At 42.7% G+C, this 18,561-nt stretch overlaps 1 protein-coding gene across 6 annotated transcripts in view; it reads left to right on the top strand.

The window, feature by feature from the left end:
- The window catches only part of greb1l (GREB1 like retinoic acid receptor coactivator), a 201,474-nt gene that overhangs the window by 176,313 nt on the left and 6,600 nt on the right, over window positions 1-18,561 (top strand). For 5 of the 6 annotated variants that reach the window (XM_078397305.1, XM_078397307.1, XM_078397306.1 and 2 more), the window contains 7 exons: window positions 2,367-2,528; window positions 4,650-4,854; window positions 8,611-8,776; window positions 9,312-9,542; window positions 13,342-13,483; window positions 14,560-14,760; window positions 17,988-18,126. In XM_078397305.1, the coding sequence (XP_078253431.1) occupies window positions 2,367-2,528; window positions 4,650-4,854; window positions 8,611-8,776; window positions 9,312-9,542; window positions 13,342-13,483; window positions 14,560-14,760; window positions 17,988-18,126 (1,246 nt within the window). The remainder of the gene's footprint in view (window positions 1-2,366; window positions 2,529-4,649; window positions 4,855-8,610; window positions 8,777-9,311; window positions 9,543-13,341; window positions 13,484-14,559; window positions 14,761-17,987; window positions 18,127-18,561) is intronic. The other variant, XM_078397301.1, reaches the window with a different exon arrangement.

Raw genomic sequence — 18,561 nt, 5'->3', positions numbered from 1 at the left:
GATGAATGTACATTTTCTAATGTTTATTTTCCTATTTTCCATAGTCAGTATGATTGATAAGTAGTATAAGAAAATAACTGCAGATGCTGGTACAAATTCGATTTATTCACAAAATGCTGGAGTAACTCAGCAGGTCAGGCAGCATCTCGGGAGAGAAGGAATGGGTGACGTTTCGGGTCGAGACCCTTCTTCAGACTGATGTCAGGGGGGCGGGACAAAGGAAGGATATAGGTGGAGACAGGAAGATAGAGGGAGATCTTGGAAGGAGGAGGGGAAGGGAGGGACAGAGGAACTATCTAAAGTAGTGATTGATAAGTAACTGGGCTTTACCGATGCCAATGTATCACCAAGCTCTCTCACGTGTGTAAGAGAAACATCACCATCTCTCTAAATGGGTGAATTTCATAGGCTCCATTCATTATCACCTCTGAACATTAACTTCATGTTCAAAGACATGGAAGCAGAAATGGGTCATTTGGCCCATAGAGTCTACTCCGCCATTCGATCTATTTTTCCTTCTCAACCCCATTCTCATGCCTTCTCCCCGTAATCTTTGACACCCATACCACTCAAGAAACACCATTACTGATCATGAATATTCACACAAACTTGTCTTATAATTTGCGCTATTTTTAAATCACCCTTCTAATCATAAATGCATATGATTATGGAGAAATTACAAGGTTGTACTTTGAATCCTGTCAAAAATTGACTTTCAGACAAATATATCACCACCACATATAAAATTATAAAAGGACTAGACAAGCTAGATGCAGGAAAAATGTTCCCAATGTTGGGCGAGTCCAGAACCAGGGGCCACAGTCTTAGAATAAAGGGGAGGCCATTTAAAACTGAGGTGAGAAAAAACTTTTTCACCCAGAGAGTTGTGAATTTGTGGAATTCTCTGCCACAGAGGGCAGTGGAAGCCAAATCACTGGATGGATTTAAGAGAGAGTTAGATAGAGCTCTAGAGGCTAGTGGAATCAAGGGATATGGGGAGAAGGCAGGTATTGATTGGGGCTGATCAGCCATGATCACAATGAATGGCGGTGCTGGCTCGAAGGGCCGAATGGCCTCCTCCTGCACCTATTTTCTATGTTTCTATTTGTGTGATGTATGTACTTCCACTATCTCCATTAGATATGCTTCACTGACAAATAGGCAATTAACTGAATCTTTTTGCTATTATCAATACTAACATGACAATCAGTTCCATTTCAGTTGGATCCCTTCAAAGCAGTGAAGTTACTGACCTGATTTACCATTGTCTTGAAATGCTTTATGCTGAACCTTTCTGTCTTCACTTCCCTCTTTGATTAAGAAGATAACATCAACTGCAAGGTTCCTAAGCCTACACTGATCAATCTAGTCTTGCTTCTAATGCTTACTGCCATGTTAAAGTCATTGTTATCACATTATTTTATCCGATGAGATATTGAGTTTAATCTCCTCGTTCCACCATCACTTGATCCTTGAAAGCACAGTTGGCTTTTCCTCCATAACATGAACATTCTGCATTCTTATGGGCGACACGGTGGCGCAGCGGTAGAGCTGCTGCCTTATAGCGCCAGAGACCCGGTTTCAATCCTAACTACAGGTGCTGCCTGTACGGAGTTACACGTTTACCCCATGACCTATGTGGGTTTTATCCGGGTGCTCCGGTTTCTTCCCACACTCCAAAAGCATACAGGTTTGTAGGTTAATTGGCTTTGGTAAAATTGTAAATTGTCCCGAGTGTGTGTAGGATAGTGTTAGTGTGCGGGGATCGCTGATTGGCATGGACTCGGTGGGCCGAAGTGCCTGTTCCGCGCTGTATCTCTAAACTAAACTACACTTATGCTTTTACCAGTTTAAATTGGTTAAATTCTGATATTTTTTCCATAAACTTTTCCGATTAATATTGCATATCATCTCATGTGATGTAGTGCAGATGGCATTTAATGAATCTGCATAACATTTCATTGGCTTTTCCTCCATAACATGAACATTCTGCATTCTTATGATAAGACTTTTCTTTGCCTTCCATCACAGTGAGGGTGTGTCTGGAGCAATCACTGTGATGGCTGTTTGTGTTAAAAATTGTAATTGTGTGTCTTGTGTTCTTTATTGTCTACTGCGGACCCTGACGTGAGAGGACGCTGGCGCTATTTGTTCGCCGCTTCTCCGTCAGGACAGTTCGTTTGTTTGTTTTTATGTCTTGACTGTTTTTATAAAGCGTCTTTGAGCATCTGGAAAAGCGCTATAAAAAATGTTTTTAAAAATAAATAAATGTTTATTATTGTAATGATATCCAGGATTACTTCTATCGTTAATCTGAGTACAAAATCTAATTGAGGAGATTGAACCATGTTCTCATTGTGTTTCAGGTGTCTGATTCCACACTACATGCATTTACGTTTTCTTCCTCCATGCTGGGAGAGGAAGTTCAGCTTCACTTTATTATTCCAAAGTCAAAGGAGCAGTATTTTATCTTCAGCCAGCAGGGTAAACATCTGGAGAGCATGCGTCTACCTCTTGTCACAGATAAGGTCAGCAACTGAAGGAACTCCTTAAGGACATAATTCAGGGCCAATGTTATTTTAATAGAAATTAAACCATTTCTGTTATGAAGGAAAGAACCTCCAAGCGTACAATGCCTTTCACGACTGAAGGATGTCTCAAAATGGTTTTCAATCAAAAGAGTTGTGTTGAAAAATATTGCTGTACTAGTTTGGGGAAACATAATATCATTACCCATCATGGACATGAGATTGGATCTTTCATGGGTTAGGATTGACCTGATCCTACTGCTTTTCTTTGGCACCATGCCACTTCCTCAGAGCAGATAATAAATGTACAGAGCGATCTTGGGGTCCAAGTCCATAATTCCCTGAAAGTGGTAACACAAGCAGATGGAGTGGTAAAGAAGCCATATGGTATGCTTGCTTTCAGTGGTTGGGGCATTAAGTGTAACAGTCAGGAAGTCATGATGCAACTTTATAGGACTTTGGTTAGGCCATATTTGCAGTATTGTGTGCAGTTCTGGTTACCCCATTTCAGATAGGATGTGGAGGGTATGGAAAGGGTGCAGAGGAGGTTTACCAGAATGATGCCTGGATTATGGGGTATTAGCTCTAGGGAAAGGTAGGGCAGACTTGGATTGTTCTCTCTGGAATGCCAAATGTTGCAAGGAGACCTGAGGGAAGTATATAAAATTATGAGAGGCATAGATAGGATGGACAGTAAAACCTTTTTCCCAGGATAATAAAATCAAATACTAGAGGGCATAGCTTTAAGGTGAGAGGGCCAAAGTTTAAAGGAGATTGTAGGGCAAGTTTGTTACACAGAGGCTGGCAAGTGCCAGGAGCAGACTGCCACAGGCAAACAGCCATCTTTATTCAGATATATTGGCAGAGGGTGGGAATGGGTATATGGGCAGAGGGTGAGAATAACTTCTTGTTGGCTTAGCAGAAGATGAAGGGTTTTAAAATTGATCCCATTCAATCAATTGATCCCCTTCAATTCTGACATCGTGTGCTGTCTTTGCGGAGTTTGCACGGTCCCCCTGTGACTGTGTGAGTTTCCTCCGGGTGTTCTGGTTTCCTCCCACATCCCAAAGACGTGTGGGTTTGTAGGTTAATTGGCCTGTAAATTGCCCTTAGCGTGTAGTGAGTGGATGCAAAAGTGGGATAACATAAAGTGAATGGATGATCGATGGTCACCCTTCCTTCCCATTGTATTCCCCAGTTGCAGCCTAAGGTTTCTTACCCATCCTGCTGTTATCACTTTCTCCCCCATCACCAAACTCGCCTTAAACCTTCTAATCAACCCTCCTTCCTTCCTCTCCTCTCCCATAGTCCATGCACTCCAATACCACTCCTTCCTCTCCCACACCACCAGCCCTCAGCTTAGATGGTGAGATAAAACCTGTTTGTCGGGACCTATTGTTATCATTCAGAAGTACCTAAGAAGAAAACAAGAAACTGCAGATGCTGGAAACTTGAGCAGAACACAAAGTGCTGGAGGAACTCAACGGGTCAGGTAGCATCTGGGGAGGGAATGGTTAGGCGATGTTTCAGACCATGACCCTTAAGAGCTTGTTTCACAATGTTTCCCAAATGCAAAAGTTACCTTTCTCCTCTGCTCTCTTCCTGCCTTGTAAGTTTTGGGTTTAAAGTGTCCATTGGAAAAGCAGCTGTATTTGACTACAACTTGGCTCAATATGAATACTTGCCCATTTCTGATGAGCATTGCTGGAATAAAATGTGATGCAAATTCTGGGCTGCATAGTGGCGCAGTGGTAGAGTGGCTGCCTTACAGCGCCAGAGACCTGGGTTTGATCATGACTATGGATGCTGTCTGTAGGGAATTTGCACATTCTCTCTGTGACATGTGTGGGTTTTCTCCGGATTCTCCTGTTTCCTCCCTCACTCCAAAGGCGTGCTGGTTTGCAAGTTAATTGGCTTCTGTAAATAGTCCCTTGGGTGTAGAATAAGACTGGTGTACGGGTGATTGTTGGTCGGTGTGGACTCGGTGGGCTGAAGGGCCTGTTTCCATGCTGTATCTCTAAAACTAAAACTAAAGCAAAGACTCCTCTTTAGTTTTCATTGTCTAAAATATGCTAAAGACTCGATGCAATTACTTTAATTAAAACATATTTCTTTTGGCAGAATCCAAAATTAGTGAAGAGTCCCATCTTTACACCGACCACAGGACGGCATGAGCATGGTCTTCTGAATCTCTACCATGCCATCGAAGGTGCAAATCACCTTCATATCCTTGTGGTTAAAGAGTTTGAAATGCCACTTTATCGAAAGTACTGGCCCAACTACATTATGTTGGTATTACCAAGCATGTTCAATGCAGCAGGGGTCGGTAAGTAAACACTGCTTTATCCAAGTAATTGGATATATTGTTTGAGTTTCAGGTGACATTTATGATCAGAAAATGATGGCAGACTGAAGTATTATGTTGTGATCTGATAACAGAATATTACATGCCCTTTTCACCTGCATGACATGGTTTTCCATATCAAACCTGATGGGTGGTAGAAAGGAAGATTTCTAGGAATATATTTGAAAATATTTGTTTCTGTATAATTTAATTATTGTTCGTTTTAATTGTATCCTGTCAAAAGAATTAAGATTATACTGTACATAATTACAGTCAAGCCATCTACTGTGCGCAGATAAAGGATAAAGAGTACAACTTTTAGTACAAGATATAGTCCAATTAAAGATAGTTCACAGGTCTCCAATGATATAGATGGGAGGCCAGGACTGCACTCTATCTGATGAGAGGATGGTTCAGTTGTCTGATGAGAGCTGGGGAGGAAACTGTACCTCAATCTGGAGGTATGCATTTTTAAACCTGTCCCTCTTGCCTGATGGGAGGGGGGAGAAGTGGGAGTGTCCAGGGTGAGACTGGTCCCTGATATTGCTGGTGGACTTGCTGAGGCAGCATAAAGTATAGATGAAGTCAATGGAAGGGAGGGTGGTTTGTGTGATAGTGTAGGCCACGTCCACAACTCTCCACAATTTCTTGAGGTCTTGGAAGGAGCTGTTCCCAAAGCATGCTGTGATGCATCCTGATAAAATGCTTTCTACGGCACATCTGGAGAAGTTGGTGAGGGTTATAGACGATAGACAATAGGTGCAGGAGGAGGCCATTCGGCCCTTCGAACCAGCACCGCCATTCAATGTGATCATGGCTGATCATTCCCAATCAGTACCCCGTTCCTGCCTTCTCCCCATACCCCCTGACTCCGCTATCCTTAAGAGCTCTATCCAGCTCTCTCTTGAATGCGATGTTGGGGAGATGCCAAACTTCCTAAGCCTTCTAAAGAAGTTGAGGTGTTGGTGTGTTTTCTTGGCCATGGCTTTGATGTGGCTGGTGCAGGACAATTTGCTGGTGATATTTATTCCCAAGTACATTAAGCTTTCGACCATCTAGACTTGGGCACCATCAATGTACAGCTTCACTTCCTGAGGTCAATCACAATCTCCTTTGTCTTGCTGACACTGAGGTAGTTGTTGCCTTAGCATCAGGTTACAAGGTTCTCAATCTCCTCCCTGTACTCCGTCTCATCATTATTTGATATCCGGCCCATTACGGTGGTGCCATCCACAAACTTGTAATTTGAGTTGGATTGATATTTGGCGACACAGTCATGATTGTATAAGTATAGTAGGGGGCATCTCTGCGGGGCACCAGCGTTGAAGATTATTGTAGAGAATGATTTGTCACCTATCCTCACTGATTGTGGTCTGTTGGTCAGGAAGCCGAGGATCCAGTTGCAGAGGAGAGTGCTGACTCCAAGTTCCACTAGATTGGAAATAAGCTTGTTGGGATAATGGTCAAGTCAAGTCAAGTCAAATTTATTTGTCACATACACATACTCGATGTGCAGTGAAATGAAAGTGGCAATGCCTGCGGGTTGTGCACAAAAATAATTACAGTTACAGCATATAAATAAAGTTAATAAGTTACTAAACATAGCACAAAAAGTGTCGACAAAAATTTAGTCTCTGGGGTTATCAAAGTTGACAGTCCTGATGGCCTGTGGGAAGAAGCTCCGTCTCATCCTCTCCGTTTTCACACCGTGACAGCGGAGGCGTTTGCCTGACCGTAGCATCTGGAACAGTCCGTTACTGGGGTGGCAGGGGTCCCTCATGATCTTGCTTGCTCTGGATCTGCACCTCCTGATGTATAGGTCCTGCAGGGGGACGAGTGTAGTTCCCACTAGTTGCCGAACGCACTATTCTCTGCAGGGCCATCCTGTCCTGGGCAGAGCTGTTCCCAAACCAGACTGTAATGTTGCCGGACAGGATGCTCTCTACAGCCCCAGAGTAGAAGCAATGCTGTTGTCTATGAATAGGACTTTGATATAGATGTCCTTCTTGTCCAGGAGTTCCAGGAATAAGTGTAGGGCCAGGGAGATGGCATCAGCCGTGGACCTGTTGCGGCAGAAGGTGAACTGCAGTGGATCAAGACTGTTTGGTAGTCTGGATTTAACGTGTGCCATAGCCAGCCTGTAAGAAGGGGAGCACTTGATCGGGACAGAAGGGTGGACCAGGGAGTTGCAAAGGGAATGTTTTTTTTAAAATGCTGAATGGTTAAGTGCCAGATAGTACTATCCCCTTAAAGTTGGATGATCTGGAGTCTATTGGGTGGAAGGTGATGCAGGGAAAAAGATGGCATGCAGTCAAGGTTCTGTCAAAGGGGCAGTTACATTTCAGGAAGAATGTAGATTTCTCAGAGGTATCTGCGCGCTAATTTGCTTTGTCAGAGCAAATACAGTTGAGCTGGAGGAACAGGAAAAATAGAAATATAGTCATACAGCATGGAAAAATGCCCTTCGGCCCGACCTGCCCATGCCAACCAAGACGCCCTGTCGACTCTAGTCTGAATGTGATATGGTGAACAGCATAAAGAGTAGTTGAGATAGCTGCATGTTTTCTCCCACTGACTGTAAGTCATTCCTGGATTGATATGGACCTGCAGTAAATCCAGGACAAGCTGATTAACAGCTGTCTAAGCAACTATCATTCCGCTTTGTTACTGACAGGAGTCCAATGGTGGAATGTAGTCACATACGGGTTTCCAGTTTTACTCTGGGGAATCTGCCTCTCCAGTCCTATATTGGCCAGACCAGGTGTTCGATTAGAATTTCTATTCATTTGAAGTAAGTCATCTCAATCCCGAGGTACTGTCTAAGAAGAAGATTTTTCCTCCATGCTCTCTCATCCTTCCCTTACCCCAATAGCCAATTGAAAAACACTTAATGTATTTATATGATAATGTTTAATCAAATTATGGCTTAAAGGGTATGAAGAGGGTGGCACGGTTTAGTTTAGAGATACAGCGCGGAAACAGGCCCTTCGACCCATCGGGTCCATGCCGACCAGCAATCCCCGCACATTAACACTATCCTACACCCACTAGGGACAATTTTTACATTTACCAAGCCAATTAACCTACAAACCTGTATGTCTTTTGAGTGTGGGAGGAAACTGAAGATTTCGGAGAAAACCCACGCAGGTCACGGGGGGAACGTACAAACTCCGTACGGACAGCACCCGTAGTCGGGATCGAACCCGGGTCTCCAGCGCTGCATTCGCTGTAAGACAGCAACTCTACCGCTGTGCCACCATGCCGTGCCACAGTGGCACAGTAGTAGAGTTACTGCCTTACAGCGCCAGAGACCCGGGTTCGATCCTGACTATGGGTGCTTGTCTGTATGGAGTTTGTATGTTCTCCCCATGTCCCGTGTGGATTTTCTCCGGGATCTCCGGTTTCCACACTCCAAAGACGTAGAGGTTTGTAGGTTAATTGGCTTGGTGTAAATGTAAAATTGTCCCTAGTGTGTGTAGGGTAGTGTTAGTGTGCATGGACTGCTGGTTGGCGTAGACTTGGTGGGCTGAGGGCCTGTTTTCCACACTGTCTCTCTAAACTAAACTAATTATTAGCAACCACAGCCTGTGAAATTGAATTGAGCTAAGTGTGCAATTAAATCACATTAAAAATGACTTTTTCCTGAAAATCTTATTCAATGTTTTCTTCTGTAATTATTGAGAACAGTGACAATATGAGTTGAGTAATGATATGTGTGAACATGTGACCCCCCATCAGGTGCTGCCCACTTTCTAATCAAAGAGCTTTCATATCACAACTTGGAGTTGGAAAGAAATCGTCAGGAAGAGATAGGAGTGAAGCGGCAGTGTGTGTGGCCATTTATACTTGTCATGGACGACTCTTGTGTCCTGTGGAATGTCCACAATGTGCAGGAATTGAGCAGGTGAGAAAGGCAAACACACACACCATTTGTTTGCATGCTTACATACAATCGCTGAGAGACTAGTTAGAAATACCAGCCACCACCAGAATACGATGGATAAATTACAATTAAAATACTTGTACCATAACACTCAATGGTACATAACTTGTACCATAAGCGCTCAACCAAGAAAATCAAGCCCAAAGCCAAAGTACTGTCTAAACTGATTATACAAACTTTTGCTAAGGACAATAACTAACTCCATATGCTATAATTAGCTACCTAGATTAAAAGGAAGTCTAAAAGTTTTGAAGTCATATAATGTCATATGTAATAGGAGCCAAATTAGGCCATTTAAACCTAAACAGAAGTTTAAGCACAATTAATTGCGTGAAATGTCGTTAGTTTTACAGAAACAAATCCAGGCGCTTTTTGCTACCAAGAATTCATAGATTCAAGAATTCATACAGAGATAAAACAGAAATGATTTATTTGCAACTCTCCTATGGTGTTAGGAAAATGCATGAGTGAAGTGATGAATCACATTTCTCTTTAGCAGTGAAACAAAAGACACTACAGTTTCCACAATGAATGTTTCCTTGAAGTACGTAATGCAGCACATTGAAGCCACACCAAAGATCACTCATTATGCACTCTGTGGGATTCAAAAGTGGAACAGCAAACTGAACACTAGCAAACTGAGGACAGCATACTCTCGTTGTCACATGCATGACTTTATATTCCTCAATGTCGACCTGACACAAAATGTACAGTATGATCTGAACAGGTACGTTTTCAACAAGGAGCAAAGGTAAAACAAAATTTGCAACTTTTAATCTACTCACAAGAAGCCAGGAGAATAAGTGATAAATTGCACTATTATTGTTTGTTCTTTATGTGTGTGTGTGTGTGTGCACACTGACGCACACATGTGTGTGTGTGAGTATGTGTGTAAATATACACACACTGAACCTTTTTTCTCGTCTATTATATTGTTTACAGTGTACTATGTTTACATATTTTGTTGTGCTGCTGCAAGTAAGAATTTAATTGTTCGATCTGGGACATAAGACAATGAAACACTCTCTTGACTCTACATTAGTTATTATTCAAATATTTAATTGGACTGCAAAATGGGGAAGGGGTTAAGGATGGGGGTGGAACTGCTGAAGTTGTGAAGGGCAGCAAACTGACCAGAACGGCAGCATGATGATGGGTTATTTTTAAGTTTGTGTTTTAATCTGTAAACTGTTGATACTGGCAGAGTAGCAACTTGTTAGACAGTTTAACACCAGTTGAGGAGTGACTGGAAATTAAATTTGCAACCTAAAGTTTAAAGATGACAATTCTATACTGCATTGTCTTCATCCACTGGAGCATAAGGTAACTGCAGCTGTTTGACCTTTTGGAAGCCATGTAAGAAAGTTCCCAATATATCACTCTGGATAACAAAATGGGAATCGCTTGAAGTACACAAAAAGTCAACAAGCATGTCTGGAGAAAGAATCAGAATTAATGTCGCAGGTGCAAGTCACTGTAGAATTTGATTTGAAATGGCTTTTATTTGCTCTCTTGCATTTGCTACACTATAGGTAAAAAGGTAAAAAAACTAAATGTAAAAACAAATATTTTTAAAAAAAATTAACTGTAAAGACATAGAATCATACAGCACAGAAACAGGTTCTTCAGCCCAACCTGTCCACATTAACCAAGATGCCCCAAAGATCACACTGATGAAAAGCTCATCCCATTTGCCCACATTTGGCCCAGAACAGACCAAACATTTTCTCAGCATGTACCTGTCATTTAAATGCTGTTACAGTACCTGCCTCTACTACATAGAAACATAGAAAGTAGGTGCAGGAGTAGGCCATTCGGCCCTTCGAGCCTGCACCGCCATTCAATATGATTATGGCTGATCATCCAACTCAGTAGCCTGTACCTGCCTTCTCTCCATACCCCCTGATCCCTTTAGCCACAAGGGCCACATCTAACTCCCTCTTAAATATAGCCAATGAACTGGCCTCAACTACCTTCTGTGGCAGAGAATTCCACAGACTCACCACTCTCTGTGATCTACCTTTGCCAGCAGATCATTCCACTGTTTTAGTACATTTTAGCTTCATTGGATTGCGTGAAATTTAATATTATCCATTGTAAGTAGAATAAAACTCCGATAATCTGCTAACCTATCATTTGGAAATCCTGTTGGTTTAGTGCCTGGCTAACTGGCAAATATATCCCACATTCTATTAAATCACTTGGTCCATATCCCCTTTAAACTCACAGAGGACTTGGTTCCCGCACTTCTTTAAACACTCGTTACTGTGCTACCTTTAACCTTACCGAGTTCACTGGAGCTTTTTTAGAATACTATGTAGCATTTAAAAAAATGTAAAATAAAAATATTCTGGGATCTTAATAGGAATAACATCCAATAATCTGGAAAATCTGACAGTCTGGCACAACCAAAGCTCCTGTCATATGATGGGACTAGTGCAGCTGGGACATGTAGGCTGGTGTGGGCAAGTTGGGCCGAAGGACCTGTTTCCACACTGTATCACTCTATGACTCTATGCCATATTATATGCACATCATCGTTGATTCATAGACAAATATTGCTGGATTAACTCAGCGGGACAGGTAGCATTTCTGGAGAGAAGGAATGGGTGATGTATCGGGTTGAGACTGAAGAAGGGTCACGACCCGGTACATTACCCATTCCTTGTCTCCAAAAATGCTACCAGTTCTGTTACTGCAGCATTTTGTGTCTATCTGGTTTAAACCAGCATCTGCAGTTCCTTCCTATACATATTTGATTCATACTTTGATTCTACATTGCACAATGAAACAAGTGCTGTTAGTTGTTCTGGTAGCATTCCAAATGGCAAAGATTTTTTTCACTTCACAATTATTTTTTTTTAAAAATAGTTCCAATAGGTTAATTGTTCTTTAGGTTTGCAACAGATTTATATTTATAAATGCATTCTACTGCGTGTGCACCCTGCGAGATTAGACATTCCTATTGACTTTCCTTGTCATTTTGTTCTTCAGTGTCACTTCAAAGTCTCTGAGGTCTTTCATCCAATGCTAATACAGGTTAAATACAGATTTCCAGGCAACTGATACCGCCCATCCCTATCATCTGGACAAAATGCGAGAGCTCAGTTGAAATCCCCTGAGCGGCCACAGATGGCATTGCGAGCTGCGAGCAGCGAGCGCTCTTTCCGGTCATGTCCCTCCATTGTGAAGGTTTCACAAGTTCACAAATTATAGGAGAAGAATTAGGTCATTCGGCCCATCGAGTCTACTCCGCTATTTGATCATGGCTGATCTCTGCCTCCTAATCCCATTTTTCTGCCTTCTCCCCATATCTCTTGACACCCACAAATTCACAAGTTATAGGAGTAGAATTAGGCCATTCGGCCCATCAGTTTCTGGCACGTAACGGTGTTTCGGAGACACGGGAGGGGTGTCATTAGTGGGCCAGGGGTGTGCTGTCATTTCGTTATCACTTGACCTCTGTTGGTCCAGAAAAACAGATCATTCAGAAAGGCTCTGGAACAAGAGTGTGTCGGAAAATCGGTGTTCAACCTGTTCCGTTACTTGTTAAAAACATGTTGTTACATCAGCAAAAATATATTTCTGCTTTTAAGATTTTCAGTGTTTAGGCATGGTTTTCTCATTGGCCTTCCAGGGATTATCTCATTGTTGCAGCTGCACACTGAGAGAGGTGACATCACTGCCATCTGCAGGCTAACCAATAATTTCTGAATTCAGATACTTGCACTAAAACTTCAGCATTGCTCAAATCCATCTGGGGAAAGGGGTGATGCAGATTTAACCTGTTCACTGCCAAGATTTGTTTTCACTTGTACACTGACCTAAGTATATTCGGGGGTGGCACTGAACAGGTTAAAGAGTATTATATGTAGGAATATTACATGTGAGGGTAGCCCATTTATCCATCACAAAACAACTGCCTTACAGCCAGATAATATTTTGATTTATTTAAATTCTGGAATTGGCTTTTGGAAAGACATGAACAATTCCTCGTATATTGCAAAACATACTTGGCTAATAAAGTATGATTATGATTAGGATTATGATTATGAAGAATGCTGATATTTTTAAATATTCTTTAAATATTGGATTCAGTTTAATATCCAGGTAATGGAAGCTTTTTATCTTATGAGAAGGGAGCATCATTTACGGTGAACTCTGTACATCTGTTTCTACCCTTCCGCAAAACTTCTACCGTGGATAAGAAAATTGTAAGGAATCCCAAAGACTTGTAGGTTAATTGGTCTCTGTAAATTGCCCCTAGTGTGTCAGGAGTGAATGCAAAAGTAGGACAACAAAACAACATTTGATTAGAACGGGTGTTATGGGGAGAAGGCAGGAAAATGGGATTCGGAGGCAGAGATCAGCCATGATTGAAAGGCGGAGTGGACTCGATGGGCCGAATGGCCTGATTCAACTCCTATAACTTGTAAACTTGGGAAGTGTGAATGCTCAGCGTGGGCTGAAGGGCTTGTTTCCATGCTGTATCTGTCAATGAATTAAAGCTTCCTTGTTCCAAACAGATATATCTGTGAAGACATTGACTTCAACTTACGGACAAATAGCAGTGGTTTGCTCCTTTGTCGATTCAATCACTTCAGTCTCATGAAGAAATGCATTCAGGTTGGAGGACACAAAGATTTTGTAATAAAGCCGAAGATTATGGTAAGGAAATTCATATGGTAATTAACTTTTGAAACTAAACTAATCGCATTTCACTTAATCTTGAATCTGTCTGAGAGTTGGCAACAAGTAGCTTCCATGTCCAATTTCTGAGCGAAAGGATTAAAAAAAACCAATTCTCATTTTTAAAAATCTCCGTTGATTTAAAAAACCCCAGATTAAATCAGATTCCACCCGGTCATTACAGCAGGCTCTTGATCAGCTGGGTAAATGAGCTAAGGAATGGCTAATGGAGTTTAATGCAGATAAGTGCAAGGTGTTGTGCTTTGGGAAGTCAAACCAGGGCAGGACCTTCACAGGTCCAGGGGAGTGTTGTAGAGCAGAGGGATCTAGGCATACAGATATATAGTTCCCTGAAAGTGGTGTCATGGGCAGAGAGGGTAGTCAAGAAGGCTTTTGTAATATTGGCCTTCATCAGCCAGGGGTATTGAGCATAGAAGTTTGGATGTTATGCTACAGGTGTATAAGAAGTTGGCGAGGCCACATTTGGAGTATTGTGTTCACTTTTGGCCACCCTGCTTTAGGAAGGATGTTGTTAAGCAGCAAAGAGAGTAAATATGTTTCACGAGGATGTTGCCAGCACTTGAGGGCCTGAGCTACAGGGAGAGATTGGACAGGCTAGCTATGTTTCTTGGAGTGCAGGAAGCAACGAGGTGATCTTATAGAGATGTATAAAATCATGAGAATAGATAGTGAACAGTGTATTGGGGAATTAAGACCCAGAGCTCATGGGTTTGTGAGAGAGGGAAAAGATTTAAGAGGAAACTGAGGGGCAATATTTTCACACACAGAGTAGGGGGTATTTGTAGCATGCTGCCAGAGGGGGTAGGTGAGGCGGGTATTACAATGACATTTAAAAGACATTTTGATGGGTTCATGGATAGGAAAGGTTTAGAGGGACATGGGCCAAATGTGGGTAGGTGGGACTAATGTTGATGGGGCATCTTGGTCAGCATAGGCAAATTGGGCTGAAGGGCCAGTTTCCGTGCTGTTTAACTCTATGACTCTGTTTTTATACCTGACCTGTTCATTGAAAGCCTTGTTTTTTTTGTACACAGGTGATTGAAAGCCTCAATATGATTTCAGCCTCACAGTACGTTTGTGCTCCAGACAGTGAAAGCACAATGCTGTCTGCACCTGCCCAGTTTCTCCTGGAGAAGTTTCTGCAACACACCAGTTACAAACTCTTTCCTAAAGCTATACACAACAGTAAGAATCCGGTGTTGTCCATTGACTGTTACATGAACCTAGGCCCTGAGGTGAGCTGTTGCTTAAATAGATTACTGCATTGAATTAAAATGTCAACCATCCATAGTCCAGAGTATTAATCTGCTATACATTAAATATTTATTATGGATATTACTCCACCAATTGGTCTTGACGAGAAAGATTGCTCACAGTATCATGAGACATTGGAGCCATTTGGCCCATCGGGTCTGCTCAGCCATTTAATCATGGCTGATCCATTTTTCCTTCTCAACCCCATTCTCCTCCTTTCTAGCCAACCTTTGACACCCTTGCTAATGAAGGACGCTTTAAAAATACCAGGTCATTTTACCTCCACCGCAATCTGTGGCAATGAATTCCACAGGTTCACCACCCTTTGGTTCCTTTTCATCTCAATTCTAAAGGAACATCCTTTTATTCAGAGGCTATGCCCTCTGGCCCTAGACTATTCCACTACTGGAAACATCCTCTCCACATCCACGCTCACTTGTACAACAAATACAGTTTAGTAAAAATGCATTCAAAATGAACTAACAAAACAACAAATTGATCTTCAGATTTTCTTTCCTAATGCAACATTTTTACGCACCATGTCAGTTTGTATGATCAATGTCTCTGCAGATCAAAAACATAGATTTGCTTCTGGATATTCATTCCAGGTGCTCTATGTGAATGGCATGCAGGAGGATAGACGCTAATGGGTACACATGATGGCATCAATTGCCAAACAACATTTGATTTGACACGCTGATCAACCTGAGGAGTACCTTCAGCAACAGACTGGTTCCACCAAGATGCAGTATAGAATGCCACAAGCGATCCTTCTTCCCTGTGGCTATCAAACTGTACAATTCCTCCCCCTTCTGTTGTGGGGTAGACTGACTCCCCAATCTTTATACATTCCCAATCCTTTCCAATTGTCACTTTAATTTCAGGTTTCATGTATCTTGTGTTTTATGACTGTTAGCAGATCAATTTCCCTCCTGGGATAAATAAAGTTCTATCAACAGTCAACAGTCAACAGAGCTTTATTTGTCATTCGGTACCAAGGTACCGAACAAAATTACATAGCAGTCACACAAAAAAAAAGAACACAAGACACATGACCCCAACACAAACGTCCATCACAGTGACTCCAAACACCCCCTCACTGTGATGGAGGCAACAAAACTTCCACTCTCTTCCCCACGCCCACGGACAGACAGCTCGTCCCCGACCGACCCGCACAGTCCCCGCAAGGGGATGGAAGTCCCCGCGGCCGAGCCGCACCGGGCGATGTTAGGTCCCGCGGCCGAGCCGCACCGGGCGATGGAAGGCCCCGCGGCCGAGCCTTGCGCAGCTAAGTCCCGCGGCCGAGCCGCGCCAGGCGATGTTAGGTCCCGCGGCCGAGCCGCACCGGGCGATGGAAGGCCCCGCGGCCGAGCCGCACCGGGCACTGTTAAGTCCAGCGGCCGAGCCGCACCAGCGATGAAAAGTCCCGCGGCTGAGCCGCGCCGGGCGATGTTAGGCCCCGCGGCCGAGCAGCACCGAGCACTGTTAAGTCCAGCGGCCGAGCCGCACCGGGCGATGTTAGGTCCCGCGGCCGAGCCGCACCGGGCGATGGAAGGCCCCGCGGCCGAGCCGCACCCCGCGCCATGAGGAAGAGACCTAAAAGAGAAAGGTTTCCCCCACCCACACCACCACCCCCCCCCACCCACACAACCAAAAAAAAACAAAAACCATCCCAACACCGACACACAACAAAAAAAAAAGGAAAAAAGACGAACAGACTGCTAGCGAGCCGCAGCCGTTAGGCGCCGCCACTTCCACTGTATATTGTATAGTATCGTACGGATTGACATCAATTGCATTCAATTATATCACACAAAGCAGCCCATGTTGTGGGCCTTGTGCAGAGAGACATAGCTCAGCTAGTATGTTGAGGCCTGCTTTGGTGTTAATTATCGGGCCTGACCCTATGTGGGCTGCAATTTGGGACAAAAGATATCAATCCTAGTAAACTCCATCTTGGGCGGTGCGGTGGTGTGCCGGTGGAGCTACTGCCTTATAGCGCGAGAGACCAGAGTTTGAGCGTATGGAGTTTGTACGTTCTCCCCGTGACCTGCATGGGTTTTCTCCGAGATCTTTGGTTTCCACACTCCAAAAACGTACAGGTTTGTAGGTTAATTGGCTTTGTGTAAATGTAAAATTGTTGCAAGTGTGTAGGGTCGAGTTAATATGCGGGGATCGCTGGTCGGTGTGGACTCGGTGGGCCGAGGACCTGTTTCTATGTGGTAAATCTAAACTAAACTAATCTACTTTACTATTTATTTTGATGGCAGGTTAATTATTCTCATGAACACCTTAAACTGAAAAATATAGTGAAAAGATAGGTCAATAAACAGTCCATAGAAACATAGAAAAATATGTGCAGGAGTAGGCCATTCGGCCCTTCGAGACAGCCAATATGATCATAGCTGATCATCTAAAATCAGTACACCGTTCCTGCTTTTTCCCCATATCCCTTGATTCCTCTAGCCCTAAGAGCTAACTATAACGCTCTCTTGAAAACATCCAGTGAATTGGCCTCCACTGCCTTCTATGGCAGAGTATTCCATAGATTCACAACTCTCTTGGTGAAAAAGTTTTTCCTCATTTCATACTAAATGGCCTACCCTATTCTTAAACCGTGACACCTGGCTCTGGATTCCCCCAACATCGGGAGCATTTTTCCTGCATCAAGTCTGTCCAATCCTTTAAGGATTTTACATGTTTTTATAAGATTCCCTCTCATCCATCTAAAGTTCAGGATTAGAAATTAGAATTATATATATATATTTATTATATATAGCAGTTGAAATATATATATATCATAGTTGAAATATATATATATATATACACTAAAACTCATTTGTTTGTTTGTTCCTGAACTATAGCCAAAACGGTACACGATAGCGCGACAATTGTAGGCCCACCTCATTCACCGTCGTCCCTTTGGTGCTAATGGAAGAAGTTTCATTGAAATCGGTGTTATATTTTTTAAGTTATTCACATTTTAAAGTTTTAATCTATCTCCTAGGGAGGGAGGGAAAGGGGGGGAGGAGGGGAAGGAGAGGGTGCTGCACCAATGCAGGAGAGGTTTGGGCCCAACGGGTCCACTTGGTCTAGTATCTATATATAATTCTTCTAAATTCTATATAAATAAACTTTTTTTTTCATGTGTTATGACATTGTTTTTCATTTGTATATATTTACCTTTGCCACTCTTTTCCATTCTCAGATTTCTGTATGCTACATAAGCTCACGACCTCACTCAGTTAACATAAAATTTGAGGAGGTATTGTTCAGTGGACTCCTTCTCTACCTCTGCGACTCATTTGTTGTTGCTGACTTTCTCAAGAAATTCACGTTTCTTAAAGGTACGTGTTGTTATCCACGCATGACGTTGGGGAATTGATATTTAATTTTGTTTGCCTTAATTCAATGTTTTTCCTTGTATCTCGGCTGGAATGTCCAGACATGGCACCATGTTTTAACAGACCACTGCTTACTTGAAATAGGCATTGAGCTAAGAATTGTTTAGGGGGTCATAAGAAATGTGTTCTAAATAGGCACGGGAGAGAGAACGCTCACTAGCTTATAAAAGGATTGAAAAGGGATGATTTTATACACGTGTCATGAAAGGTTTGTTAGATGCAACCAGCATGAATCCCAGGTCTTTTGCATGGATATTATCAGTAGTTGTACATCCTCCACCAACCTTGTAGGAGTCTTAAAGCAAAATTTTCAACAGAAACATTGCTGAGAGTAGTGGGGTTGAATAGTTTGATCTTGTTACTCAGAGATGTTGTACA

This window comes from Rhinoraja longicauda, chromosome 4 (assembly GCF_053455715.1).
Source record: "Rhinoraja longicauda isolate Sanriku21f chromosome 4, sRhiLon1.1, whole genome shotgun sequence".
Classification (NCBI taxonomy): Eukaryota; Metazoa; Chordata; class Chondrichthyes; order Rajiformes; family Arhynchobatidae; genus Rhinoraja; species Rhinoraja longicauda.
This window is presented reverse-complemented; position numbering and strand designations above follow the sequence as displayed.